At 43.4% G+C, this 13408-nt stretch overlaps 1 protein-coding gene across 1 annotated transcript in view; it reads left to right on the forward strand.

Moving 5' to 3' along the window:
• The first annotated feature begins 1458 nt into the window (after positions 1-1458).
• Plcxd2 (phosphatidylinositol specific phospholipase C X domain containing 2) overlaps positions 1459-13408 on the forward strand; it is a 54507-nt gene continuing 42557 nt past the window's right edge. The window contains exon 1 of the mRNA XM_008851614.2: positions 1459-2130. Within this exon, the coding sequence (XP_008849836.1) occupies positions 1968-2130 (163 nt within the window). The 5' untranslated portion in view covers positions 1459-1967. The remainder of the gene's footprint in view (positions 2131-13408) is intronic.

Below are 13408 nucleotides of genomic sequence, written 5' to 3' on the forward strand. Positions count from 1 at the left end.
TTTTGAGAAAGCATCTCCTTTAAGCCCCAGCTGTCCTAGAACTCACTATGTAGACCAGGCTGGCCTTGAACTCACAGAGATCCGCCTGCTCTGCCTCCCAAGTGCTGGGATTAAAGGCATGCACCATCACGCCCAGCTGGCACCTTTTTTTAAAAGTTATTTTTATTTTATGTGTATGAATGTATTGCCTGCATGTGAGTAAGTGCACCCATGTCGTGCAATGCCCATGGAGGTCAGAAGAGGGCGATAGATTCCCTGGAACTGGAATTTCAGATGATTGTTAGCCACCACGTGGGTGCTGGGAACCGAACCCAGTTCTTTTTCAAGAGCAGCCCAAGTGCTCTTAACCACTGAGCAATCTCTCCAGCTCCCCTCCCATGGCACTTTTTAAAAATTTACCTGTTTATCAAGATGTTACTCATGTCAGGGCTGATGAGGGGGCTTAGTGGGTAAAGGTGCTTGCTGCCAAGCTTGATGACCTGAGTTTATTCCCAAGAAACCACATGCTGAAAGGAGAGAACCCTGCAAGTCATCCTCTGTCCTCGACAAGCCTGCTGTGGCCAGTTAGTGTCCACACAGACACACAGATACACACACACATAAATAAATGTAATTTTAAAAATCAAAGCACTCATGTTAGATCATATAGTTCTCTACTAGGGATAAATTCTATTTGAAGGAGTAAGAAACACTGCAGAGAGCAGACATGTGTGTCTGTGCGCCTAAGAATTGGCTAGAGGGCCTCATTTCGAACCGAGACTTGCAAACAGTGCTACCACGTGACCTGCATCAGGCCTGTTTCATCGATTAAAGAGCGGCATACCAGCAACCCTCCCTGCCTTGTGGGAACACTGTGAAGAGCAGCAGATGGGACAAAGAAGGTTCCAAAGAACAGCAATACAAACCGTGAAGCATCTTTACTCCCTCCTCTGTAAAGTGGAGATTGCAGCACAGACCTACTGCAGGAGTGTGTGGGTAAATCGTCAGGATGCAGTTTCAAACACAAGCTGTCCCCGGTGTTGCCATTCAAATATAAGATATATCATCGTTCTCAGCTTCTCTAGCCCTCCTATTTCTGCTGCTTCTGTGGTTTATGGAAAATATAGCAATTGTCACAGCATGTGAGTGTATGGAGGTGGAAGTGACGAGAGGATGGAAAGAAACATTTGTGTTCCCGTTCGAACGTCTTTGTGAAAAGATCTGTCTGAACAACTACAGGTCAAAGAGTGCAAATTTGCGCTTCTCCAATAGCTGTCCTACAGGGCGGCCTGAGGAGCCTGGGGCAAGGGAGGCGTGGGAGCTGGATGCTGGGGCCGCCCATACGGCGTCAGCCAATCGGAACGCGCCCGCCAGCGGCCAATCACATCCCGACTAGCTTGGCAAATCTGCCTAGCAGTGCGGGGCGGGGCTGTAGGAGTCCGTGTGCCGCCGGGTACTCTTCTGAGAGCCTTTCAGGAAACCACAGGGCAGGGGGCAGAGAAGCCAGGGAGCGGGCAGTAGGCAGGCCCAGCTTGTGTACCAGCTAAGGGACGTCCACCGAAGCATCCATGAACTAGAGATGGTGCGCCTGGGCGCGTACGTGTGTGCGACCCGCTGGCATGTCTCTATGCCCCGTGGGCACCTGTCCTGTGAGTAGCTACGGGTGTGGCTGCTCCTGGATGCTGCGGAGATTTTAAAGGTTTATATCTATGGGCCTGCCTCCCCCATCTTTGGAAGGGAGCTAAGAAGTTTAAGGGAGCGGGGACTGAACAGATTAAAGCACTAGACCTCTGAGGCTGGGCGGAGAAGGTGGGACTGCCGGCACTGCGGGTAGGGAAGCACCGATTTGACCTATCTCCCAGCCAGAAAGGCATCTTGGAAAGACTGGCGTGACCCCAGAGGCCCTGAAATGTCTAGGAAGTCCGAGCAGTGATGATCACAGAGTGAGTGCCACTGGGCTGAGCCTGGCTGATTCGTGGACAACAGGGATGCTAGCATTTAGAAAGGCCAGGAGGAAACTCAGGATGGGGACCATCTGTTCTCCCAATCCCAGCGGGACAAAGACGGCCTCGGAGGTCTGCAATGCCGACTGGATGGCCTCGCTTCCCCCTCACCTCCACAACGTCCCCCTTTCCAATCTGGCAATCCCAGGTATTCCTCTATGACTGCTTGTTCACACTGTGTTTAATTCTGTCATTTTAGTGTTTGTTAATGGTTTGGTTGTTTTTCTTTTTTGTTGATAAAATAATTGTCAATGAGTCCTTTTATTTCCAAATCAAAAACTTAACACGGAAACGGCTTCTTTACAGAGATTTAAGTATACTGCATCACCAACGAAAGGGACTCGGGAAAATGGAATCACCGCACTGTTGGTTTTTGTTGGTTTTACTTGCTTATACTTGATAGCCTCATTCTAAGAATATTAACCTTAATGTTGGGCCCTGGATGTGTGAAGGGTGCATTTACCTGGACCACTCAAGGATAACGAATAAAAAGTCATTAAGAATCTTAACTCTGGGTCAAAATTAAAACTGAAAAATATTTCTTTTCTCTTTTACCTGACCTTGCATATTGGGAGCGGGGTGGGGGGGGGAAGGCTACATATTAGAAAATAGGTTAAAATTCAGGGCTGGGTAAGAAGACACATATTTTTGTTGTTGGGAAAGCCAGAAATAATGAAGACAAGCTGTCATCACAGGCAGTCACTAGGTGTGATGAAGTAATGGTGTTTGAAGCATTGTCTATATATACACAGGTGTCTGCCTGACTGATCTAGAACTGTAGCCTTGAAAAGCACCTTTGTTCCTGCCATCTTCTCTCTGCCAGGGGCTTTTTAGCTTGATATCACTCTCATTCAGCTAGTTAATCTTTCCACTGAGAAGGTTGGTAAAGCATGGTTATCTTGGGAAGGATTTCCCAGACCACAGTGAGCCTGGTCTGGTGAGCTGAGCAAGGTCCTACCACACGGAGATACTTAGAAAGCACTGAAGGAGCAAGGGATGGACTGCTGCCAGTCCCTCGTCTTGCTTGGGCACCTAACAATTGAAGCTCACCTCTAGACTATCAGACAAACTCAGAAGCCTTGCTTTTTGTTACCTGAAAAGATGACCTCATGCCCCATCTTTGCTTTCTATGCACGAGGAAGAATAGTGCTGGCTTCAAATGCAGTTTTTCCTTGATCATCTCTTTGATTGGAGTTCTTCCGGGCTCACTGTCCTCATGGACCCTTGCTGCTGTTGAACAAGGGAAAGGCTGCTGAATTTTGTTATGGTTGTGATCCTTCCTGTTTTACTGGCCATTGACTGCATCTCTTTGGGAAATGCCAGATGGCCATGCTTCGGAGCATATCTTTTCCATGTTTAATTGATGCCTGTGGAGTCATCACTGAAGTGATGCATGGGGCACTTTTAACATTAGTCATTTGCCTTCAGGCTCTCCAATGGAATTATTTCTGGAGTGATATGGCAGGTAGCTAGTGTTTGCAAACAGAATGGCATCTTAGGCAGGCCCTACATGACCCTGTCATTCAGGGCATGTCCGGGGGTAGGTTGGCCTTCCTCCTTCTTTGTACTTGGGACAGTTCAAACTGTAGTTCTGTTGGTGCTTGGCTGTGAATTCTGACTCTGTGACTCTAGAAAGAATCTGGGTGTTTGTTCTTGACCTGTGGTATACCTCATAGCTACTAGAATTGTCAGTGACTGAGACCTGCTCTTGTAACTGGAAACTCTATTAGCCACTGTGAAGCACTCAGGAATTTGTTCATCCTGCTTTATGAAGTTAGGTCTTCCTGCTAAGCAAAAAGAGAAAAAAGAATGGCCTTGACTCCTCTGAAGGTGCTGCAGTCACCTCCATGAAGTAGAAGAGGCATGCATATGCATATCAGCTCATAAAGGAAAAAATCACACATTAAGTGTCAGCTATTCATGCTCTCCCCACTGCTGGCTATCTTTGCTGTACCCTGTACTTTCATGTTCCCAAGATAAGGCTTCACAGTCAGGTTCAGACTAGCCTTGATGAGAGATTACAAAATGTGGACGGCACTCAGGAAGGAGGGGCTATCTTTAGCCTCTTCTGCTGTATAATTGGCACTTTCACCATAATATTCCCTCTCTCTTTCCCTCTCTCCTCTCCCATCTCCCCCTCCTCTCATTCTTTGTTTTTCTTTTTCTTTGAGACAGGGTCCTGCTGTGTATGTAGCTCAGGCTGGCCTCAGCCTTGAAATTCTCCTGCTTCAGCTTTCTAAGTGCTGGGATTACAGTCATGGGTCACCATGCCTGGCTATAATTGCTCATTACTGAGCTACACCCTGAAACATCCACTGCCATCACCTCAAGGACTTACACTTTTTATGAAATAAATAGCATATTAATATCTTCATTTTAGAAATAAGGAAATTAGGGGTTGGGAATGTAGCTCAGTGGGAGTACATGTGTAGCATTCATGAAGCCCTGGGTTCAATCCCCAGCAACACACAAATGGCACATACTATAAGCAGATAGATTAGGAGTTCAAGGTCATCCTTAGCTACATAGTGAATTTGAAGACTGTCTCAAAAAAAAGAAAGGAGGAAATTATTGTTCAGAAAATTAGTTTTCTCAAGATTACACAGGTGCTTAGTGGCAAAACCAGTATTTAAACCTTTATGTAACTACTAAGCTCACTCGCTGGCCCTGTGCCCTTGAGGAGCCTTGGGAAATGCAGAGAAGTAGACATGATGCCTGGCTGAAACTAGATTTCACAGACCACAGTAAGTGAAAGAATTTTTCAAACTGGGTGTTGTTTTTGTTTTCTGCTTGCTTGTTTGAGACAAGATCTCACATCGTCTAGGCTGGGCCTAGGACTCCTGATCCTTCTGCATCTACCTCTCAGGTGCTAGGATTGCAGGCCTGTACTGCCACACCTGGCTTAAACTAGGTAGTTTTTTTATGAGAAAATATATATCACTGTGAAGATTAGATAGATATATAGAGAAAGCTATCTAGATAGATGTCTGCAAAGTGTTCATATGAATGATAGATTAAAAAATAGCCTTGTTGGGAGCCCCATATCTGCAATAAACGAGGCTGCAGCTACTAAAAAAAATATATATATAGCCTTGTTTATACCTGGAGTCCAGTAAGATTTAAGTTCAGGTTTAGTACTTTGAGCTTCTGTGTCTGAGTACACATGTGCTCATATAGGATCTGAGTCATCTGTAAGGCTGGGCCAAATCGGTCAGGAGGGGACTACACCAGCAGTGATATGGAAAGGTCAGGGGAAAGGTGGGGGAATCTAGCGTTGTTCATAGATCAGGGATGGAGTAAACTGTCAGATGTGGGTGCACCAGCTGCATGTGCCTAGGACTGATGGGAGACAACATGTGTGGGTGTGTGCTCTCCACAGAGCCCTGGAGGATTACTTTACTTCTGCAACTGTTATCACCACCTGTTAGTCACCAAGGTCACTCAAATAAACTGAAAATGCCTTGGAAGGAGTTGTGGGATAATTCTCGCTCCTGACTATATCTAATCATTTCCTATCTAAAAGGTAAAAGATCTGCAAATTACAAATGTTAGATTTTTAAATTAAAGTTTACCCTACAAATATTTTCACTAATGTTACAGAGAATATATTTTCTATGGATAAATGAACTGAGAGGGCAAATATTTTTCTATAATATGTACTGTTTTCCTTTTCCTTTCTTTTTTGGGGGGTGGGTTGCTTTGTTTCCTTAGGTAGGGCCTCACTCTGTAGTGCAGAGAGCTCACTATATAAGCTCAGGCTGGCCTCAAATTTGTCTAAATCCTTCAGCCTCTGCCTCTTAAGCGCTGGGATTACAAGTGTGAGCCACAAAACCAGGCTGTGTGTGGCTTTTCAGTGGATTCTTTTTCTCTGTTACTGCTCTGCCTTTTACTTTCTTAGTTTTTGAAATGATGTTCTTTCTTCTTAAATAAAGGTAAGATATCTGGTCTGTTGGAAGACTTTTGAACTTAAGAGTTTTGAAATATGTTGATCTTGGATGTGGGATTCTGAAATAGCAGTGCTTTCATTCGTGATTCAAATACTGAGTTAAAAGCTGGGCATGGTGACTCACATGTAATAATCCCAGTCCTTGGGAAGTTGAGGCAGGAGGATTGCTGCAAGCTCTAAGCCAGTCTGGGCTACATAGTAAGTTTGGATCCAGCAGCAGAGTAAGACCCATTTCCAAAAAGGAAACAAAATAAAAAGCATGTTGAATGAACATAATCCTTTCCAGATAAAAAAATTATTAGATTAATTTGGGAAATTTGTCTTGTTTTCTGTTCTTTGTTCAAATATAGAAATGTTAGAAAGAATTGTTGAATCCTTTTTAGTCTAAAAGCCATTTTTATGGCGTTTTAAAACAAGAAATGTATTTTGCTTCAAACAAGGACACAACTGGGCAAAATGAAACAGGATCCAACTCTAGCCTCTAAAGGGGGCTTTGAATTGGTTGATCTACATCAATTTTTACTTCATCATATGCTGAGTGCATTTTAAGAAAGCTCCACACTCAGGTCTGTGGGAAATCAAACCTCACTGTTTAAATGACTTGTAATCTAGCTGTGTCTACAGATCCTCTCGCCCTATATAGTTAAGAACAGTGATAAATGTTAAAACAGATATAAATAATGTGTTACAGAGATGCACAGAATAGAACAATTAATCCCAACTTTTATTCTCAACTTTGTAGAGAAAATGGCATTTGACCTAGATTTGCAGAGGCTTTCAAAGTGAAATATATAATTAAGCTAAATAATGATGTAAAGGATCAGAGAGCACCCTTCCTGCCCCTCATACCCGTCAGTACCGTCATCATAACACTTCTCAACATTGTACACACACACACACACACACACACACACACACACACACATCTTTATAACCTCAAATCCTAGTAGATGGTAGCAGTTCACTGACTGATGCCTCTTTAAGTGACTAATGCAGAAACCAGCAGAGTAAAAATGCTGCAGTATCTTACAGTCAGCATTTTCCTTTGTGGTGGGTTGTTTGTTTTTGTTTTTAGTGTTCTAGACAGGAACTCACTGTAGCCCAGACTGGTCTTGAACTCACTATATAGTCCAGTCTGGCTTCAATTTGAAGCTATCCTCCTGCCTCAGTCTCCTGGAGCTGGCTCATTTTCCATTGTGGTGAGGGCAATATTGAAGAGATTGCTTAGGTTACCTTTCGTAAATAGCCAGTGAGGCCATAGAAGATTTTTCTAACCATTCCTTATGGTGATGCACTATATTGAAGCCCTAGATAAGGCTCGTCACAAACGACCTAGGAAATAAGACTTCTGAAGCAGATGAGATGGGTGCAAGAGTTAGAGAAAGAACTAGGAACGATTTTTGATCCACCATCCTTTCTGCCTATTCTTCCCTTGTTAGCTTAGAACATTTCATCTTCCCTGGCTGGCTGCTGCCTTGCCCTGTTCCAGTTTCTCCTTCCCCTTTTCACCTTCCTCCCACTGACCTGGCCTGCCCCTGCCTTACCTTCTTTCTCCAGGACCAGCCTTTCTTGGGTGCCTGTCACTGCTCCAGTTCCCAGATGGCTCTGTCTTCTCAGGTTGCTGGTTTTTACCTCCTTCTCTTCTTTCCTATACTTCTGGAATCCTGTTCATGACCACTTGGTGATTTCTGTAACTTTTCTCCCTGTAGGCCAGCATTCCCTTCTAACATGGATGTCATGGAGACAATAATGACTGGGAATGGAAAGGTTCAGGATGAAGGGGCTGTTGCTCAAATCTAGAAATCAGATCAGGTCTGGTGCATATGAAAGAGAACCAGGGACAATCGTGAAGATACACAAAACAGGCTGTATAACAAGACTGAGTTGACTCTACTTTGAGGAGCCCATGAGCTGTGAGTTGGCCCCAGAAATAATCCATTCTTCTGGAAGACTTGAGGCTGGGGAAAACCAAGGACTAAGCTCAGTCTACTAGAGCTGACTCAAGGGAGGGAGGGAGGGGAGGGGAGGGAGTGAACGAGAGATGGAGAGAGCAGGGGAAAGACAGAGAAGGGAGGAGGGAAAGGAAGGGGAAAGAAGGAAGGAGGAGGGAGGGAAGGAAGGAGGGAGGGAGGGAGGAAAAGGTACCAACTGGTTGAACAGGAATGCTTTTTGGTTTTGTTTTGTTTTAGTAGTGTTCTGGAGACCCAGGGTCTCATACACAATAAGGAATCACTTTACCACTGAGCTATATCCCACAAGACACTGTCTTAAAACATCAAAGGCTGAGAGAGTACAGCTCAGCATTAAAATGTTTGCCTAGAATGCACAGGTCCTGGGTATCATTCCCAATGGCACCACAAAATAAATATAAACAAATAAATAAGAGCAGGATCATGGATGTGTTGAGAGTATGAATCCTCAGCTACACTGCCTGGATTTACCCCTTACAAGCAGTGTGACCTTGAACAAGTTAAAGCATACTGCCTTTTTTGCTTAGTGCAAGAATAAATCTATCTGGTGTACTTTCGGGTACAAAATGAGCACCATACAATTATTATTATGCGTCTTTTTAAAACCAACTGCAATATTCAAAACCTGGATTATAAAAATAGAGGCATGAGATGCAATCCATATGCTCTGGTAATTTACAATCTAGTTAAGAAGCCCACTATTCAATTAAGCCCTGAGAGTGTCTGATCAGATTACTACAACTGGATAGGCCACACCCTGGGAGGTTAAGTTAAGGGAAGGATAGAAGACATGGATGGTTGCCCAGCTGTGAGCACCAAGAGTCTTAAACATAGTCTGAAGGCAGCTGATCAGGAGGGCTGGGAAAATCTCCTTTTGTTATTTACTCTGTCCTGTCCACCCATCCCAAATTCAGCTGTTGGACTTGGTCATCTGTGGGCATCCAAAGACTTGGTGCTCTGGGACATGCCAGGCTGCTCTCATTTCCCTAACACTCACCCTCCTGACCTACTTGCCTTGCTTCTGGTTCTAGAGTGAGAGTGTTCCTGTGAAGGAGCCTTTAAACATATTTTCCTCCTCCCCCAGCTATAGGAGTTGATTTACCATCCTTGCACAAAGATGCTTCATCCTCAGATGCACCAACACGCAGGCACCAACTTTGCCCCACCCTCACATGTGCACACTTATCTGTGATCTTGGTCATGCCTTCAGGGAAACCAAATTCTAATGCCTCTCATTGCTTACCTTTTATGAACATCATGTGAACCTTCCATTGGCATTGCAGTGGCTTTTCCCTGCACCCTCCTCTGTCAGACATGCTTCTGAAGCCTGAGATCTGGTTTCTAACATGTGGTCTGACCTGACCTCCACTAGATGTGACACGCCACCCACCTTCCAGCCTCTTGGAGCTTCTGAGCACAGGCACACTAAAGGCATGGTCAGTGTAGTGCTTCAGCGTCCTGTAACTTGGCGTCTGGGAAAAATCTCAGAGCATTTTGCAGGCGCTGACTGGCCCTACTTAAAATTTCAAACCAGGCTTCCGGAGAAGAGATTATTTATAGACATTGTAATAACTGGGTGTGTTTGTGTGTGTGCGAAAAGAATTTGAGCACACATCAAGCAACAAATTTAGGTGAGGAAGATCTGTGACTAAATCTGTGCATTTACACATGTGATTAATTTAAGCTGGAGTCCCAACACCTTTTCCACTCATGATGTTAAAAGTTCCAGGACTTTAAAGATAACACCAGTTGAAATGCTGGCACAGATAGGGGAAACCTCATAAGGCCCCACTCTTAGGTGAAGAGCTATAGGCCATCAATGGCTGCCGAAAGAGGGAGAGTATGAAACTCTCATTTTTTTTAAAACTGCACATCTTTAGATTGTATTTCTGAACCACCTGAGGATCCAACAATGCAGGGGTACATTTGCAGATCTCAAGATAACACTGAGAAAATGGGTTGGGTCGCAGATGCCAGCATTGCTTCCTAAGGGGGACTTCTAAGTTATGTCAACTCTGACACATAGTCAGTCTTTTATGGATACATTATCTACCCAGGAATTGAAATTTTCCAAGAGAATAACTCCTTTCAATTTACATTTATTATAGAACTGTCAGATATTAAATAGCACTTCTCAGACAATATTCTATCAGTATTATTTTTTTTCTGTAGAGATCCAACAATGTAGAAATAAATGAAAATAATGGAGCCAGATGGGAGTCAGAAGCAGGTGAATTGCTACAAATTTTAGGTCACCTTAGACTGCATAGTGAGTTACAAGCCAACCTGGATGAGAGAGGGAGAGAGAGAGAGAGAGAGAGAGAGAGAGAGAGAGAGAGAGAGAGAGATTTAGCCCATGATGTGTTTGGAGCATAGCAGTAGTCTGCAGTAGTCTGCATTAATGGTGGTACTAAAATATTCTAGACCCTGTCAGACCAAAATGAATATTTTATGAACATGTATCATTTGAAGTCTTATCTGCTAAAAGCCATGTTCTTAAAGGGCAATTGAAAACATGAAAAAAATCATCCAAACAGAAACAGGTGAATGTGAAAACTGTTCCTATCCATCTTTCCTAGAGTCAGATTTAGATCCTAGCAGTAAGTGCTCATGTCAAGACTCATAAAAATTCCATGAGCATGTTATATTAATTTAGATCAGAGCACCATTCCTTATTTAACTCTTTTGCCTTTTTTGGTTTTCATTGCCTATATAGAAAAATTGTATAATTTAAAGGAAAATTATCAATTTAAAAGGCATTTATTTTGTGTCAGGTATTATATTAGATAAGATGATTACAGAAAGAAATATTCTTCTCCCCATTCTTCATGAAATGATTATCTTAGAGAAAAGCTAAAATTCAAACATGAGAGAGAAGAATGCATAGGACCCTAACACTCAGGAAGCCAACACCTGGTTTTGTTCCCAAGAGAAAGAAAGCTAGGTAGATCGGAATTCCAAGAAGCGACTGTCAGTGGCAGTGGACAGGGCCAGGAACAGTTACACACAACAGCCTTCTTTATAGAGGCCTCTACTCAGATAAAGCCAGATTCTTGAGTTTGCCACAGAAAAGAATTTTAGGGTGAGTTGGTACAAAATAAAGTTGGAGTTTATTCTATTTTACTTTCTCATTCTGGGTGGTGACTGAGTCAGGCCTTGAACTTGCTATATAGCTAAAGACTGGCTTTGAATTCATGATCTTCCTGTTCCACTTCCCAAGTGCCAGGATTAAAGGAGCATGGCTGGCACACCCCGCTGGAGTTCATTAAAAAGGGATTTTTAAGGAATGAGAGATGGCTCAGTGGTTAAGAGCACCTGCTGCTCTTGTAGAGGATTTGAGTTCAGTTCCCAGCACCCACATTGGGCAGCTCACACATGCCTATAACTCTAGCACCAGGGGATCCCACATCTTCTGCCTCTGGACACTTACACTCATGTGCACATGCTTATACATACATAAACATATAAAATAAAAGTTATAAAAATAAATCTTTCAAAAAAGAGACTCTGCTGGGCATGGTGGCACACATACCTTAAATCCCAGCATTTGGGAGACAAAGCCAGGTGAACTCTGAGAGACTGAGCCCAACCTGGTCTACATAGCAAGTGAGTTCCAGGCCAGTTGGGGCTATAGGGAGACCCTGTTTCAAAAAACAACAACAACAAAAGATTTTAACATATATTTAAGCATGAGGTTAATATGAACGGGAAAGCACCCTTGGACGTAGGCTTCTCAAGAGTCATAATTAATGTCTTTACAATAGCCAAATATGTTATTTTGGTGGTTCTTGGAGTTGCTAAGGAATTTAAATGAGATCATAGCATGGTTCCTGAGGGGCATAGGATTACAGATGATGCCTTAAAACCATAGGTCACAAGGGATACACAAAGGAATTAAGATGTGTCTTTGTTGGGGGCTGGAGGGATGGCTCAGCGGTTAAGAACACTGGTTGTTCTTGCAGAAGACCCGGGTTCGAATCCCAGCACCCACATAGCAGCTAACAACTGTCTGTAACTCAAGTCCCAGGGGATCCGACAGCCTCTTCTGACCTCCGAGGGCATTGCATGACATGGGTTCACTTACCCTACATGCATGCAGGACATGCATACACATAAAATAAAAATAAATAAGATTAAAAAAAAAACTCTTTAAGATGTGTTTTGCTGTAATCACAGCAAAGTTTCTAAGTTTTGTTTGTGAGATTCTCAGAAAATTTCAGAATTACATTGGGAAGGAGAAAGGTCATACTCAAAAGTCATATGTACTTAGGCTACTTTAACATTCTTATTTAAAAATACATCTATATATTGTCTTTACATAAGCAACTTTCCAAGCAATTATTAGTTATGGTAGAACTCTTTTATTCTACTTTTCTGCTTGTTAGAAGTAGAGGGATGTATGTCAGCAATGCAAGAAAGACTGAGGAGTAGAAGGTGATGGTGATCTTGAAGAAACCCAGAGGATCTGGTGTGGTCAGAATAGATTTCATTTAAATAAAGGAATGGAGGTGAGACTTCAACAGTAGACAGGAGCTAGATCCTAGGGAGCTTCATCTGTCATGTCAAAAGTGAATGCTTCTCTAAAATCAGCCACTGGAAGTGTTGTTCAGGGAATGGGGAAGCCCACAAAATAACTTCACAAGGAAGAAATAAAAACAGCCCATCAGTTATCAGAAATAGCAAAGGGCAAGAAAAGCAGCTCAGAATTTCCTTACTCTCTGTTCAACCTGTGTGTTAACTACCTGCCACAGGGCAATCTCTTTCCCAGGCACTGGTGATTCAAGTACTAGCAATGCAGACCATGGTCCTGGCCTTCAAACAGCTAGATGGAAAAAATGCACATTTCATGAATCTGTCACAATACAATATGCCACATAATATGCAGGAGGTTCAGGCTGCATCTGGAAGAGCATACTACCGGTAGGGGCATCCTAAAAAAAATCGAAGTCCAGAGAGGCCTCCTGCAGGGAGTGATAGTAGCCTAAACACAGAAGAATATGTAAGAATCAGTTCTCAGCATTAAGAGGAGTGGGATAACAAATGCTCTAGGAGGGGAGGAATGAGGGTGAAGAGCTTGAAGAAAAACAATAGCCTTTTAATGGACCTAAACAGTTCATTATAGGGAAGTGGTAGTAGGTATGGTGGTGGGATGATTAAAGGTCCAATAATCCTTGTTAAAGAGATTAATTTCCCTTAACAAGAAGAGTGTGAAGGGGCGCTGGGGATACAGCTCAGTTGGTAGAGTGCTTGGTGAGCATGCAGAAAGCTTCAGTACAATGTGAAAACAGAGTGTGATGGTGTGTGTCTCTAATCTCACCACTTGGGAGGCAGTGGCAGGTGGATCAGTTGAAGGCCAGCCTAATCTGTGTAGTGAGTTTGGACCAGCTTGGGCAAGATGAGACTCTGTCTCAAAAAGGGAAGGGGCATGAGGAGTGAAGGGTTTTAAGCAGGCGAGTGCAAGATCAGCCTTGTGTCACTCTGGCTGGGAACTAGTGACAGCTGTAACCAGG

The sequence above is a fragment of the Nannospalax galili genome, unplaced genomic scaffold (assembly GCF_000622305.1).
Source record: "Nannospalax galili isolate Female #2095 unplaced genomic scaffold, S.galili_v1.0 scaffold626, whole genome shotgun sequence".
Classification (NCBI taxonomy): Eukaryota; Metazoa; Chordata; class Mammalia; order Rodentia; family Spalacidae; genus Nannospalax; species Nannospalax galili.